The 16,999-nt window shown below is 34.4% G+C and overlaps 1 protein-coding gene across 4 annotated transcripts in view; it reads left to right on the top strand.

Annotated features, from left to right (window-relative positions):
- UACA (uveal autoantigen with coiled-coil domains and ankyrin repeats) overlaps positions 1 to 16,999 on the top strand; it is a 100,965-nt gene that overhangs the window by 67,036 nt on the left and 16,930 nt on the right. For 3 of the 4 annotated variants that reach the window (XM_017548157.2, XM_017548158.2, XM_037745570.1), the window contains exons 3-11: positions 796 to 884; positions 3,806 to 3,870; positions 4,667 to 4,724; positions 7,344 to 7,414; positions 7,518 to 7,624; positions 10,091 to 10,272; positions 11,625 to 11,662; positions 14,723 to 14,791; positions 16,167 to 16,274. In XM_017548157.2, the coding sequence (XP_017403646.1) occupies positions 796 to 884; positions 3,806 to 3,870; positions 4,667 to 4,724; positions 7,344 to 7,414; positions 7,518 to 7,624; positions 10,091 to 10,272; positions 11,625 to 11,662; positions 14,723 to 14,791; positions 16,167 to 16,274 (787 nt within the window). Of the gene's footprint in view, positions 1 to 795; positions 885 to 3,805; positions 3,871 to 4,666; positions 4,725 to 7,343; positions 7,415 to 7,517; positions 7,625 to 10,090; positions 10,273 to 11,624; positions 11,663 to 13,584; positions 14,159 to 14,722; positions 14,792 to 16,166; positions 16,275 to 16,999 lie in introns of those variants that run through there. The other variant, XM_037745571.1, reaches the window with a different exon arrangement.

Here is a 16,999-nt window from a genome sequence, read left to right on the forward strand (position 1 = left end):
TTTTTTTAACTCAGCATAATTCATAGGTTCACAGAATGTCAGTTCTCCTTACACGCAAAATATCTCTGTAAATGTTTGTTGATTAATAAAATATTAGATGATCAAATAAATAATGAAATACTGTTAATTAGAATTTTGAATACTTGATGGCTTAAAGTTAGGTTTTTAACTTTAACTTGCCTTATTAGGAAACTTATTCAATTTTTCCTGTTCATGTCCCCAGGCCTTTGAACAAAAGGAAGAATTAGTTGATAGTTGGTGATTAGTTGGCACCGTTTGGGAAGAAGGCGCTGGTTCTTTTGTGATTTTAAGGGTAGTTTAGCTTGTTTTGAAAGCTTTTCTAAGTCAGGTTTAGTTTGATAATTCTAAAGAGAAGAGGTAAGTGTTTGGATCTCTCTTTGGCCTCAGCATTCTATTAAACTAAATAAATAATGAAACTACGTGAAACTACATAAAATAATCTGATAGAAATTTTTCAGTGCATTTATTAAGCTCCAAGCACCAGTACTTTTGCTATTAAAATGATAAACTTTAGAGTTAATGGTATTATAGTATAAACTTACTCTTATTAAGGCTTTTGCACATTACCATAGTTCATTGATTCTAAGCAGGTATTTTTAGAAAGTATTGGCCCCTTATTAAATGAGATAGGTGTTCTAATGTTTAAAACGTGTATGTGTGTGTGTGTGTGTGTGTGTGTGTGTGTGTGTTAAATAAGGGAGGTGACATTAATGTAACATTTAAAGTGACCTTTGGTAGTTTTCTTAGCATAACAAATATTTTGTTTTTGTTTAGCTTCCATGTTGTGGCCTCAAAGGGGAATCTTGAGTGTTTGAATGCCATCCTTATACATGGAGTTGATATTACAACCAGTGACACTGCAGGTATGTTTGCCTCTGTCGTTAATTGCAAAACATAAACCAAATACAAACATTGTCCACTGCTAATATTTTTACCCATCCCTAAATGTGATTTAAAAAGAGATGTCCTCAATTTTCTGTTTTTAAATGCTTGAGAAAGAGTTTACTTCTGAGGTATTGTGGGAGTGGTCAAGTATAGGGAATTTAGGAGAAAGGATTGCTTTACTGATGAGCAGTTGGAGACCTGAATTCTAGTGCAAGTCCTAGTAGTGTTACAGGATCCTAAAATCTCAGATTTTGAAGAACCATTAGGGGCCATTTAGTTTATATTCATATACTATTGATTAATGAATCATTTCTATTGTGAGGTCATTTGGCATTTGGTTGGACGTTTCTTGTGGTGGAGAACCAACTGCCTCATAACAACATTATCATCAATGACGACAATAATAACAAGAGTAGCTGACATGTGTGTAACATTTAATAGCTATTCTTCTAAGCGCTTTGCCTACTCATTTTATCCCCACATCAACCCAGTGAGATTCTGAGGCCCTGAGCTGTTAAGTAACTCGACCCAAGGCCCTTCAGTAGCTAATTCGAAGTCAGAATCTGTATTCTTAACCATTATGCCTCATAAGGAAGTCATTCTGTACCTAGCTATATTTATAAAAAATCATTTTTAATAGAGAATCAAAGTATTTTTCTCACTCAGTTTTCTGCTTACACTTATTCTCAGTTTGTCTGTCCTTTAAAATCTTTCAACAGAAGTTTGTACATCAAAGGTAGACCTTTGAGTATTTGAATATAGCTATCTCTTTTGTTCCATGAGAGTGCTAGTTTTCTATCTATCAGTAAAAACATTCTCACTTCTCTGGGACTGTTGACAGCTTACTTCTTTGTAGTTCTACTTTGTTTTTCTATTAAATATAGGAGGTGACCCAGAACTGAAAGGTTTTTGTTTGTTTTCATATTTTTTTATTCTGTGATTCCATGAATGGGCAAATTTATGTTACTATGCTTTAGATCTGATGCTTCCTTGTTTTTTTGCTGCCATATCTCAAGTGGCTGGATTTGGTATTTTCTTAGCCCTGACCCAACATTTTTCTGTGACTTAAGTTTCTGTAGCATTTTGTTGAACACCAGGTACTGTTGCCACTGTGCCTAACCCTACCATCTCCACTTCATGCTCTTACTTTACATGTACATAAGTTATTTTAGTCACTTTTCACAATGTGGAATGTTTGTAGGACACTTGTCTCTAAACAGGAGCAAATTGAAATTTGAAATGATCACATCTGATTGACTTGTAATTAGAGGATGTTTGGGTGTGGATGAATATATTGTGCTTGCACCTGTTGAAAGACCTTAAAGACCTGGACTCAGTATATTTTGTTTTGCAACCTGGTTAGTCGGCTACACGGAAGTGACCAGAGAGTTGAAAGCCAATTTATTTATCCATCCAAAATGAATAAAACATAAAGTACTTTTCTAGCAAAAAGGTCTACTTATAAAATCAAATTATGGTGTTTTTGTTTTTGTTTTTTTCTGACAGGGTTTAGCTCTGTCACTTAGGCTAGACTGTGGTGGCATGATCATGGCTACTGTAGCCTTGAACTCCTGTGCTCAAGTGATCCTCTGGCCTCAGCCTCCTGAGTAGCTGGGACTATAGGCATGCTCCACTACACCTGATTAATTTTTGTATCTTTTGTGGAGATGGGATTTCACTATGTTGCCCGGGCTGGTCTCAAACTCCCAGGCTAAAGCAATCCAACTGCCTAGGCCTCTCAAAGTGCTGGGATTACAGATGTGAGCCACTGTGTCCGGCCCCCAACTTATATTTTCATAAGTTTGTGGCCAGGTGTGGTGTCTCATGCCTGTAATCTTAGCACTTTGGGAGGCCAAAGCAGCAGGATTCCTTGAGGCCAGGGATTCAAGACCTGCCCGGGCAATACAGTGAGACCCTGTCTCTGCACAAAATAAAAGTGAGCTGTGGATGGTGGCACAAGCCTATAGTCTTAGCTGCTCTGGAGGCTGAGCTGTGAGGATCATTTGAGCCCAGGCATTTGAGGCTGCGCACTGACCTGTGAGGCTGCACTCTAGCCTGCACGACAGAGTGAAACCTTGTCTCTGAAAAATAAACTGAAAAGCAGTTGGTGAGATTAGAGGGAAATTAAGAGCATTGCATGTTAGAAGTTGGAATAGTCTGGTGAAATCCTTGTATCTTTCACCATCCAAGAGGTGTTTGTATAAAGAAATATAACTAGGAAAAATAGTGTTTGGAGGTAGGAAGTTAGTTCTCTAAAAGTTACCTTTTCTGGCATTCAGAATTAACCTTTCAGATTATCTGGTAACGTCTACCCTTTTTGGCATTTCTTTTAAAATGCACATTTTATACACATTATATTTGAACAAGTTGTCTGGTTTTCAGAGATACAATTTCATAATAAATTGAATTTTAGCTGAAGCATGAAAATCAATTGAGGAATACCCTTGCTATGACTTACACTTTTAACTTTCTCAGTTTTCAGTGTCCACACTGCCTATTTGGAAATGTTACATGAAATCTCAGTATTTCTTTCTCTCTCTTCTTTCCTCATTGTCTTTCTCTCCCTTCCCTTTTCTCTGTGCCAGTATGTAATTACCTACTGTGTTTTAGGTACTGTTCTACATGCTGCATATATAGTGGTGAATACAACAAAGTTCCTGCTTTTTACAGATTTGTATAATTAATTTTTCTTTCTACCTTCATTGTTTTGGTTATGTATATTATCTCTTCTTAAAATATCCAACTAGATGAAACATCTTTGGAAACTTAAAATATACTTACAGATTAAATATCTTGTCAACTAGTTTTGGAAGAAACTAATTACATTTCTTTTAAAATCCTCAATTCACATATGAAGAAGATAATCCTTCATATGTATTTTAAATTATTTATTTTATAGGGAGAAATGCTCTTCACCTGGCTGCTAAGTATGGACATGCGTTGTGTCTGCAAAAACTTCTACAGGTAGTGGAAGTGGTTAATACTTTAGCTTTATTATTTTGACTACAAACCATAGATGAGTTTTTAATGTGTTTTTGGAATTTGAGATCAAAGAGGATAGTAAACTAACTTTGAGTATGAGCTTACATATTTTTTTCCATCATTTGTGAAGGAATGTGGACAATAAAGAGCAGAAACTCTGAGGGAAGCGAATTGCATAACTCAGTGTATTAAAAATAAATAACAAAGGCTTGACCTTCCTGTTGACATTAGCTGAAGGTTGGAATTTTTTGTTGTCTAGACTATCATGTAAGATAAAGTCATACAACATAGGATCTATATATTTCTATACAAACATAGATAATTTATACTACATAATATTGTTATATTTTTAATCAGGTAACCACAAAATTCTAACTAGTTGGCTAATTAAAGTTTCCATCAAAGATTTTAGTCATACACTTTTATAAATATATTTGCCACGAAGTTTCATGGCAAAACTCACTTGCTTTTCTGATTAAGTAGCTCAAGTTTTAATTCTTGGTGAAAAAAAAACCCAAACAATACATATTTTCCTGTATTTCATGCCATTCATTATAATGTACCATATGTTTCCTGTTTGGTTAAATGTTGTTAATTTAGTTATATAATGTTACTGTATTTGTTCCATGTCAAAATATTTAATGGATTGTCTGATAGTCTTTAGCTTCTTTGATAAGTGGAATGTTTTAAGATTAAATAACAGCTGTTCATCTGAGATTGGATATCTAATTTTAAAATGAAACTTTCCTAGGTTACTAAGTTTTCTATATTTTAACAGTACAACTGTCCCACTGAACATGCAGACTTGCAGGGGAGAACTGCACTTCACGATGCAGGTAAGCAGAGGTCTCCCTTGAATACAAATATTTGTTAAAATGTCTAGTCATTAGAATTAATTTCAGGATTTTAACACATAGTTATTTTTATAATTCATGGAGAAACAAAGAATATTAAAAAGCTGAATGCACAAATTTGAAATTTATCAGGTTATACAGCTTAAAAAGATTCAGTCAATATTTACAGGGCAGTTTGCTAGGTACTAAAGGTACAAAGGTAGATAAACTATAATCTTACAAGGAGCTCCAAGCTGTGTGTGTGTGTGTGTGTGTGTGTGTGTGTGTGAGTGTGTGAGAGAGAGAGAGAGAAAGAGAGAGAGAGAAACTGTGTGTGTATATGTGTGTCTGTGTTTCATATCTTTGGGAATTGGAGAAATGGGAAGAAGACTTTCCTTAAACAATGTTTAAACCTCTTTTTTCTCATTTGTAAAATGAAGTTAATATTACTACTGCAATAAGTAGTATTAATAAGTATAATCAAATCATAAGTAGTGCCTGGCACATAATTTCTTAATTAATAGTGGTGGTAGTTGTTTTCTTTTAGAGATGTCAGTGCTGAATTTCATATCACTGTGAATGTGCTATATCTTAAAAGAGATTTATACTGATAATTTTTAGAGATTTTATTATACTTGTGTGTCTGAATTTATTTGCATTATTCTTAAGGTATCTTAAAGAATGCACTTTGAAAAAAGTGATATATTTAGGTATTTTTAGAATGTAAGATATCCTTACCTCTTGCTAAGTCTGATATTCCTACATTTAACTCTAAGGTCAAAGGAAAAAAAGTCTACCTTTTCATGTATATGGAATATATGCAGTAGATTAAGGTGGTCTGCATTAAAGACATACTATACTTCAAATTTCCTTCAAATTTTTCTACCTTAATTAAAAACATTTTTGCTTTTTGTATTTTATGTGCTTTTATGATAATTTCTCAGACAATGCATTTTTTTAATATAGAATGTTATTACTGTATTTGCAAAGCATTTTTTCATTATCATTTGAGCCTCACAATGACCCCTGTGAGTTACCTGTATATTTTATTCTCCCTGCTGTTAAAACTGGCACAACTTGACCAATTGAAAACTTAGTATTTGTTAGTTAGATGCATTAGCTAGGGTGGAAACTAAGTTGCTATAACAAAAGAACTCCAATGTCAGCTGCTTATTTAAAAAATTGTTGAGTGATATATGTTGACAGGTGACTCAGTGCCATTTTTAAACTGTATTCTTTCTATCTTGTTTCTCCACCTACCTCTGGGTATCTTTCTTAACTACAAGGTTGAAGCAGAGTTGTGGTCATAGCAGTATTCTAGCTAGTAGGAAGGAGAAGGAGAGAGCATAGAGGAATACATCCCCAAAGTCTAGAGCTCAGACTTAGAAGTAGTAGATTATTCTCCATTCATATTCTACTGATAGGAGCAAAATCAGTTGGCTATATTTATTTGCAGGGGAGGCTCAGAAATATAGATACTCACTAGGTGACTAGTCATATTCTACCTACTGTATAGTAAGAGAAGAGGAGAACAAATTTTGCTAAAATATTTCATTTTCTTCTACAATTCAACTCTCTGGCCTTCCAAATATCTCCAAAGCTCCTACTTCCCACACACTACCAAAGGAGAGGGTATGACATATAAACCACCTCATTTACTTCATCTAGCTCAAATTCTAGGATTTCTAGGTGATATGCAATTTTCTCTTTGGCTCTTCATGGTCTAGTAATTTGCAAACTCTCAAATTTATTATGGTTAACATTTTAAAATTCTCATTTATAATTGGACCAAAAGGGTTGCTAATTTTCCTGAATTAATGTGTTCAGGTTCAGTTTATCTTTTTCTTAAGGCTGATTATACATTTTATATAAAAGATTTGCTGGATTAGAGGTGAGAAGTGAAAATTTCCTTGATTTTCTTATGTTTGGTTTAATTCTACTGTTTCACCAAGAAAAAAAAGAATGCTTACTTCATCAGCACTTTTTGTGCTTATAATTTATGTCAACTCATAAGACTTAAAAAATTCATGGGGATTGTAAACATAATCCTATTTTATGAATTTAACAATAATTTTTCCTAATATAAATATGAACCATAGTGTTAGTCAAAGAAGCATAATGTGATTTTATAATTAGTAGCAAAAGACCTTACTTTGCATAATTAAAGTTGGACATTGCAATCTCTGCTTTTATGAGAAATATGAGTTGTATGATTCATACTTTACTTACTGTGACTGTTCTATAAAAAATGGATATGATCTTTAAAAAAACTGAGCCAACACTTCAAGGATCAAGTCAGTTATAGCCATGTTTAAAAATATACTGTAAGTACAAAATTTAACTTTGATTTTTATTATCTGTGCTTATCCTTAGAATAGTAGTGTATTCTTGTCTTCTGCAAGGTTGACATTATTCCTTGGTCCTAATAAATTATAGACAATTTATAATATGATCTTGTCTAATCCATTTTCAGATGAAAAATTGATGTGTTTAATGCTAAACTAAGAGTGAAGGATGTGAATCTTGGTAGTTTAGGAACTGAAGAACTTATTTACCTAGAATAACACCATGTGTCTTACCAGCAGATGTTCACCATTTATCATTTTCCTTTGTTCCTTAAAGCAATGGCAGATTGTCCTTCTAGCATACAGCTGCTTTGTGACCATGGGGCCTCTGTGAATGCCAAAGATGTAGTAAGTTAGTTTATGTTTATTCTCATTTCAACTCATGTATTCTAACTTTTACATTTTGGGAGATCTGTTGTCTTAATGCTGTTTTATTTTTCCTGTTGCTTAGGATGGGCGGACACCACTTGTTCTGGCTACTCAGATGTGTAGGCCAACAATATGTCAACTGCTGATAGATAGAGGAGCGGATGTTAATTCCAGAGACAAACAAAACAGGTAATTCTTTTATCATGGCTCCCCAGATACCAGCTGGATACACAGGGATAGAAAGGCCAAGTCAAAGCTGCAGCTCTGTTCTCCCACTTGGCCTTTCTTTCCCCTGGGTTCTCCCCTTCCTTGGCTTGCTTTCACTTGGAATTAACATCTACTTCTCAGTTTTCTTCAGAGTCTGCTGAAGAAAGAAGGAGAGGGAAATAGAGAAAATGACAGGGTAAATGTGGACAAAAAAGCAGTGATTAGGTCCTATATTTGGATCAAAGAACTGAAGGAAAGAGGAATTATATCTCCAGTGTTTTAAGCTTAAAAAACTCTTTAATGAAATGGGTGCAAATAAGATACATGGGAGAAGAATTTTAAAATTACATCTATAGTTACTTCTTCATTAGTGAATCTTTTTTCTTGGGTGTTCTGGAAATTAGTATGTTTCAGTATAGATTTTCTCAAAGTGTTTTTTCTTCTTACTCTGCCAGGGTACAGTGCCATCTTCTCTGAACCTGTCCATTTCTGTTTTGCAAGGTCCCTTGGTTTATTTTTGCTTCTGTATTTGATATTATTTTAGTTGGTATGCTGTAATAATTTCTACCCAGAATTCTCCGTATCTCTGTCTGTAGGTCTAATATATCATAGTGCTTGCTGTATTACAATATTGATGTTTATGGTCACAAAGTATCTGAAATACACCCCCTCCATTTAATTCAAGTATTACAATAAATTAAACTAAAATTTCTGGGATTTTTCTAGTTAATTACTAGTAAAATTGTTGGTTTCTTTTGACTTAGTTTTATTCTTCCAAACATGTATTCTATTGTTTGTAGTTCATTAGAATTATAAAAGTATAAAAATTAGCCTTTGTCAGATTGTATAGCTGTAATTGTTTACACATCTCAAAGGAGGAAATTTTTAAGCAGTTAAATCATGTGATTAAGAAAGTGGCTTTTTAATATTACTTTGTTTTTGTAGATACTATAATCAGATTCCAAGCATGATGAAGAATATTGGATATTAAAATTAAATTTTATGGCCAGGCGTGGTGGCTCATGCCTGTGATCCTGGCACTTTGGGAGCCTAAGGTGGGCGGATCACTTGAAGTCAGGAGTTCAAGACCAGCCTGCCCAACATGGCACAACCACATCTCTACCAAAAATATAAAAATTAGCCAGGTGTGGTGGCGCGCACCTGTAATCCCAGCTACTCAAGAGGCTGAGGCAGGACAATTGCTGGAACCCAGGAGACAGAGGTTGCAGTGAGCTGAGATTGTGCCACTGCAGTCTAACCTGGGCAACAGAGTGAGATTCTGTCTCAAAAAAAAAAAGAGAAAAAATAATAAAATTAAATTTTAGGATCAGAGAGGGATATTCTGGTTGATCTACATATAATGCTTTGTATTTTTTATAGCTCTTATATTTTTCAAAGCACTTTATCTGTGTTTTTTCATTGGGAGTTCACAAAAAGCCAATGAGGCAGGGAAGTGTATATTGTATAGACTAAATAGCAGATGGTTTTAAACATAATTTATAACCCCAGTTTCTAATACTTTATATTCAAGGTTTCTTTTTTTCCTGTTTTATATTTTGCATTTTTTAAATAACAAAAACTTTGTTAATGCTTGTTTTGTACAGAATTTGTTATCAGCAACCACAGGGGAGTTGGGGAACAAGGCAGGAATATGAGAAACACAGCATACCTAGTGGAGAGAAGGCAAGAGTCAGTTTCCTTAAGAAATCCAATATTCACAATTGAAGACTGAGTTAGATATAGGATAAGTAATTCCATTTAATTATGGGTTGATTAGCTCAACCCTAAAAAAATAGAGGATTAGACAAAATAATTTCTCAGGTCCTTCTAGATTTTCATGACAATTTAATTATTTTGTTGCGTGATTAGTATTTGCTGAGGTACTGTGAGATGTTCGGGTGCCATTGGTTCTATCGCAGCAAAGTAAAGCAGTGATGCTTGTTGCATGGGGTTAGTTGTAGTCTGAAGATGTGAAGGTCTTCAGGTAGAAGAATCAAGGTTCTTCCAAGTAGGAACATCAGGAATGGAATCTGATACTTCTCTTGGAGGAGAAGGGATTCATAGGTTTGCACGATGTGATTCAGTTCATGAAGAGACTGGAACAGTTGGGTTTTGAGCACATGGGTGACAGTATTAGTTGTGGACAATTTTTATGGTGATTATTTACCTGTAGGACATTGAAGAAGTTGAATAAATGAGGTTTGCTTGGTAGTAGAAGTAGTTAAAGTATATAAGGAGATAGAATATTTTAGCTTTGCAAATTAAGACACGAAGCAGGTGTTTTTTATAAATGCAATGAACTTATAATATAAAGTAAAATCTATATCTGTAACAGGCATGACTTCTTAAAGCAGTGTCTATTCTTTAAGAAGGGAGCCTCTGGCAGAATATGTCTGCAATATTTCCTTGGATTTTTCTCAGTCTTTTACTCTTCATTTTTCCATTTAGAACTGCCCTCATGCTAGGTTGCGAGTATGGTTGCAGAGATGCAGTAGAAGTCTTAATTAAAAATGGTGCTGATTTAAGCTTGCTGGATGCCCTTGGCCATGATAGTTCTTACTATGCAAGAATTGGTGACAATCTGGACATTCTAACCTTGTTGAAGACTGCATCGGAAAATACCAACAAAGGTATCAGCAGTTTTCTGTGACTAGAAAAGTCCACGTTAACAAAGAGCCACTTTCTAAAGACTTAGGTAGCAGAATTACAGTTTATAAGAAGGAAAACATTACTTACTGATAAACAGTGTTGGTTCATCTCCCTCTATAACATGGAAATTTATTTATGTATTTTTTTGGTGAAGAGGGTAAAGCTCCTAACTTTTATACTTACAAAGTTTTAAAGAAAGAATCATTGTTTAAACATGTATATAAAATATTCAGCTGATATTTATCAAATGCCTATGCTATGATTGTTGTGTTTTCTCAAAACAGGAAAATACAGAAAAGCACAATGAATAAAGTTAGTCACGCATTATCACTAAGGAGCCTCTCTTAACATTTTGAGAAATATTCTTCTAGTCATTTCCCATAAACTTGAATTCACCTGTAAATCTGAGTTGCAGCTTACGTTTTTATGTAACACATCTTGAAGGCCTTTTCCTCATAAATATTTTTTCTATAGTATGATTTTTGTTGGCTTATAAGATTCCATTTATTTAAGTTTCATTTAATAAAGCAATTTTCTACATGTAGTGTTTAAGCTATTTATAATTATTCATTAGTATGCAAAGGTTGTGACTGTCCTTATGTATAAATATTTTAGTATATTTTTATTACCCTTTAGTGTCAATTCCTAGAAATTGAATCACTGAGTTTCAGGGCATGCACATTTCATTAAGCTTTTTATCTATGTTGACAAATTGCCTTTTAATTTAGGAACTTTTTAAATTCCTCCCCCTACCTTTTTTTTTTTTTTCAGAGATGGGGTCTGTCTTTGTTGCCCAGGCTAGAGTACAGTAGTGCCATCATAGCTCACTATAGCCTCGAACTCCTGGGCTCAAGCTATCTTCCTGCCTCAGCCTCTTGAGTAGTTGGGACTGTAGGCATGCACCACCATGCCCAGCTAATTTTTTATATTTTTTTGTAGAGATGGGGTCTTGCCATGTTGCCCAGGCTAGTCTTGAACTCCTAGCCTCAAGTGATCCTCCTGCCTCAGCCTCCCAAAGTGCTGGGATTACAGGTGTAAGCCACCATACCCAGCCTAAATAAATTTTCCATTTTTTACCTGCCTCCCCTCCTTAGTTTTTAATGTTACCTACTTGAATGTTGTTATAAAAAACTTGCTAATTTGGTAGGCAAAAATGAGATTTCATTGTTTTAAGCATATGTTTTGGAAATAAAACAAAAAAGTTGTAAGCTCTAGAAGAAACTTTCAAGTTTATTTATTTAATATTGACTCAATTGTATAGTTAGGGAATGCATATCTACCCCCAGTTGACCTACCATTTTGTCGTTTCTCTTTTTCTCTCTTTAAATCTTAGGGAGAGAACTTTGGAAGAAAGGACCATCTTTGCAACAGGTATATCTTAATTTTTAATTTTTAAAAATTGTATGTATTGTACAGTTTAAGTAAAGGGCTTTGAGAAACTAGTTAATTGTTATGCATAGCTCTTCTGAGTTTAAATGCATTCTATCCCTCTTCTCAGTTAATCAAGCCCTTGTAGATTCTGGGTATTTAGATCATGAGGTCCTATTAAGATATTGCCACTTAGCTTGAGACACAGTAGATCTCAATTTCAATGAAGGTACCCAGTGGGAAAGAAATAGCCTCCTGATGTGAGCATTCAACTCTTTCAAGTATTAGACATTGTAACTTGTTAAATGATGAACTGTAGCTTGGTAGATCATAGACAGTTTCCCCCTAGTTTCTCTTAATAACAGAGCAAAATATTTACTCTTATGGGAAAATTCTTTCAGTGTAATAAGAAATGAAGAAAACAGAGTTCTAAACTGATTATATATTGTGATTTCAATGCTACTGTTAGCATTTTTATTTCTTCAGTCTTTTTTTCTCTGTGTGTTTAATTGAGGACTTTACAAAATAACAACACATGAAATAATTCATGCTTTGCACTAATTTTATTATTAAAGTACTGTTTAACCCTGTTTTGATGTCCCACTTTGTGAAATGTCTTATGCTTTCGACTAATCTATTTGTGTTAAGTGGGGTTGGTTTACAGCACTATGGCTCAAAAGCTAGTGTAGGCAGCTTTCCTCTCCTGCTGGCTGTTCCCTTCCAGGCTTTTCTCTAGTGAGAGGAACCTAAGCACTTGCAAACCCTGAAGAGAAAGTAATCAGGTACTTTGAGCAATTCTGATCATCCTGTGTCATTTTTCTACCTCTCACCTCAATCTGAAAGTTACATTAAAAAATTTTGTTACTTTATTTTACTTTTAAGTTCTGGGATACATGTGCTGAACGTGCAGTTTTGTTACATAGATATACATGTGCCATGGTGGTTTGTGCACCTATCATGAAAGTTACATTAAAGCTTGTTTTGCTTTTTAATCCATCTGAATTAATATGTTCATGCATGGGTCATGTCTGTTGATACTTTTCCATCTGGAGCATCTCTTCCAACCTTCTCCTCTGTGCCTCATATAACCTAAGTGTAAGTAGAGTGAAAAAAATGTACACTACTATGTCTGTACTAGCTGTCTCACACAGAACCAGAGAAAAATGATTTCTGAAATATATAGATATTTAAAAAGAATTATTGAATATTAACATGGGAACAGTGCTGTGCTCAATGCTCTAGGAAATATTGAAGTGAATACAGGAGTTAATATTCTACTAGGAACAGAATGACACTGCTCCTAATTACTGTGTTTCCAGCATTTATTGAATAAAGTTGTTAAAAATATGCGGAAAATAGGATTTCTTATACTAAGGCACATGTAATCTCTTTTATCAAGTATCGTTGCAAATGTAAGACTCACTCAGTTGTTTGTTCCACAGATAGCTGTTGAACACTTACAACATGGCAACTACTGTTTTAAGTGCTGGGGATATTGTAGTGTACAAAGTCTCTGCCCTTAGGGAACTCCCAGCTTAGTGAGAGATGAAAAATAAGCACAGGAATATTTAGTATCTTAGCAGATGCTATGAAGAAAAACAAAAGACAGTTAAGGGATGAAGAAGGAGCGGGTGGAGGTCTGTGGGAGACGCCTCACAGGCCAAGGGAAGGGCAGGTGCCCAGCCCCTAATGAGGGCGCAGGGTAGACATGTCCATGAGGCGGGAGCAGGTTTGACATGCCCATGGGGCAGCAGCAGACAAGTGTGACAGGAGCGATGTGCCCATCATGGAGGAGGGAGCAGAAGAGACTGCTAAAGTAACAAAGTACGAGGTTAGGAAGGGCTTTGTATGTTAAGGACTTTGGATATGTATCCACCAATAACTACCAGATGGCAGAAGGCAGGATGTGTGTACCCCAATCAGTGGAGCCAGAGGTGCAAGAGAGGTTCTTGTAGTGTGCTCATAGCAAGACTTGTCAGGAAGGTGGATCTTTAATTAAGGATGGGATTGATACAGTATGTCTGAGCTGGAATATAGTGGAGGCAGTAGGTGAGGATTCTGAAGTGAAGGCTGGGAATGAAAGTGGTATGGTCAGGTGAGCTGTGAGAAGATGTCAGATCCCACTTGAAGAACAGCCCTTTGGTAGAAGGAATGAGGCTAGAAACATAGGGCCAAATTGTGGATATAGAATATTTTTTAAATGGGACTTGTTCTTCTAGCTCTAGGTCCAGACCCACTCGAATGATAGTTTAAAAACATGATCAAGCAAAACTAAACAAATAATATAAAACGTGAAAAAATTAGCTCGAAGAATTGAAGTAGTAGTTTTTTTTTTAATAATCAGAAAGGAAGAAAGAAATAGCTTTCTACATTAGCTATTGTAGATATTTAAAGATCATTTGTGGTTTTTTTTTAAAGGGGGGTTATTTGTTCTTGTTTAATAATCATTTTGTGTTTTTGTTAAAGCAAATCTCTAAGCTGGAATAAAGTTGCAAAGCAGTAAGTTACAAAAACAGAACATATACCCAACCAAGTTGTTTAGAGACCTTTTTATATAGCTGGGTCAGAAGACTATCTCTTCTTTACCATACCTCTTGATATTTTATTTAGGCGGTGCTCAGAGAAGTAAATAATTTCTGTATTGTCTTTCAAAATTAATAGACTTCCCCTTCCTCCTCCTTTGTTTTTAAAATTGAGTTCTTTTAGGAGTAGTTGGCAATGCAGTGCTTTATAGCCCAACTTTTGTTATGCGCTTATTACAAATTCTCCTTTTTAAAATTTTGTGACTTTAGTTAAAATAAATCCTTAGTAATAAATATTTTAAAATTTGTTATTATTTAGTATTTTTAAGTAAATTATCCTTGATTTGTTTAAAACATAGCCTTAAAGGTGCTTTCCATTTTGGGGTTTTAAATAGAAATACTGCCACCTTGTGTTTTATGCAGCAAAATTTAATGTTGGATAAACTGAAAATCACTAATTGGGTATATTGCCAATTGAGGAAAATACACTTTTCTGTATTCTCACACTTGCTGTCCTGTGTTTCCTTATGTTTTACCAAAGCGAAATTTGACACACATGCAAGATGAAGTAAATGTGAAGTCATATCAGAGGGAGCATCAAAATATTCAGGTAAAAAGAAAAAAATATGATATCTTCCTTTAAAAAGAATTCCAGTATTTGTAGTGGGATTGAGAGAGAAGAGAGGAAGCAAGAGAGTGGGTGAAATGAGTGGGGCAACAAAAGGGAAGCTTGTTAAAATTGTGATTCTCTTTTTTCTTCCCTAATCTCCCATTTTTTTTTTTTTTTTTTTTTTTTGAGAGAGTCTCACTCGGTTCCCCAGGCTGGAGTGCGATGGCATGGTGTTGGCTTACTGCAACCTCCACCTCCTGGGACCATGTGATTCTCCCGTCTCACCCTCCCGAGTAGCTGGGACCATAGGCATGTGCCACCACACTCGGCTAGTTTTTGCATTTTTAGTAGAGACGGGGTTTTACAATGTTGGCAAAGTAAAAACTCCTAACCTCCTGATCCGCCCGCCTCAGCCTCCCAGAGTGCTGGGATTACAGACATGAGCCACTGCACCCAGCTGATGCCTAATCTCTTCTTAAAGAATTGACTTTTGTTATCAGTGTTTGGGTCTAGTATTGTAAAATTAAATTATGTATATAACATGAAGTATGGTGTAGGAAGTATTGTTTTGATATATATTAGAAGAAGCAACTTTATATAACTATTTGATTTTAAATGTGTCTGTTTTGTGATATAAACCATACATTTGTGTTTATTTAGGAAAATTATATCAATAAAGATGATTAATGTAAATTAAATTTGAATTTTTTCTTAAAGTATTTTCTATTTTGATTAAGAAAAATAATTTTGTTTAACTACATAGTACTTTTTACCTTTTATATTGGTCAAAGTTTTCAAAAAATATGCAGATTATTTTAGATGAAGAACCCATAATTAGTTTATTTTATGACTGAAACACCATTAAATGATAAATTGAATAGCTGTTTTAAATATAATAAAGCAAAAGCATTTTATTTGGGTTTTCTTAGTTTACTATGCAGTGTAAGAAAATGAACTATGTCCTTAAATTGGAGTCTTTATCTTTTACCAGAGCACTGAAAATGATGATTAGTTCGTCAAAAGCATTAGAAGATTCTCATAAACTTGGGAGGTCTTAAGCAAAAGTTAAAATGGCATATTATTTTGCTCTTTACTATATCTAAGTGTTTTTTTTCTTTATTGGAATGATGATGATTTTCCCTCTTGTAGTCTATACTCATATTTATTAGCTATCATACGATAGTAACTTTCTATTTTATTTTTGATCTGTAGATTTTAAATCATTGGAGTATCATTGAAATTATTGTATCTTTGTACGTAGTGTTTTACATATGTATGTACCTGTATGTGATAGTTAACTGCTTTTAAAAATTTCTTCTATAAGAATTTGCTCTTTTAAGATTGGCGTGGCACCTTATTATCTTTATTATTTAAGGGTTTGGAGATTGAAAATGAAGATTTGAAAGAGAGGTTGAGAAAAATGCAGCAAGAACAAAGAATACTTTTGGATAAAGTCAATGGTTTACAGTTACAACTGAATGAGGTAAATAACTCTGCATAATAAAAAAAGATCAAAAACTGTCTTATTACATCATCAATAGCCAATTGTTAATGATTGTGTTAAAGAAGGTAAAATTAGGTTATTGCACTTCAGAGGAGTTAAATCTTACTGAAGACAAGGCTTTTTACATGAAATTTAAAATTTTAAATTTAAAGTAGCATAAGCTAACAAGTAACGAGAGTATAAAGAATGTTCAGGGAAGTGAAGAGAGATCATTGCGGGCTGCCGCGTCTGAGGGGGCACTTCCTGTGGGAGATGATACTTCTGTTGAATTTTGAAGGAAGTAAGAGGGAATCAGAGGGCATGCCAGAGAATATTGTAATGAGCAAAATCACAGAAGTGGTGACCTGTGATATATTCCTTGTTGTATAAAAAATTGGAAATACAAGAAATATTCATAAATCATTCTTTTTAGAGGGAAAGTGGAATATATATGAAATCTAGTGTATCAGTTCACTCTTTATACATTTTATTAGGCACAGGACATCACAGGTGAAATCCTTTGTGATATTTACATTTCAGAAGTAAGAAGTAAATGCATGATTGGTACAGCTGTGTCCTTGTGATTCTAATTTTTGGCATCACTTTAATATCTTGCTATCTGTGTTAGATTTTCCTAAAATTGAACATATGCAAAAACAAAAGGCTGAACTATAGTTAGGGCCATGGGATTAGAGAGGAAAGAGCAGACAGAAGATATGAGGAGG

This window comes from Cebus imitator, unplaced genomic scaffold, assembly GCF_001604975.1.
Source record: "Cebus imitator isolate Cc_AM_T3 unplaced genomic scaffold, Cebus_imitator-1.0 Scaffold203, whole genome shotgun sequence".
NCBI lineage: Eukaryota > Metazoa > Chordata > Mammalia > Primates > Cebidae > Cebus > Cebus imitator.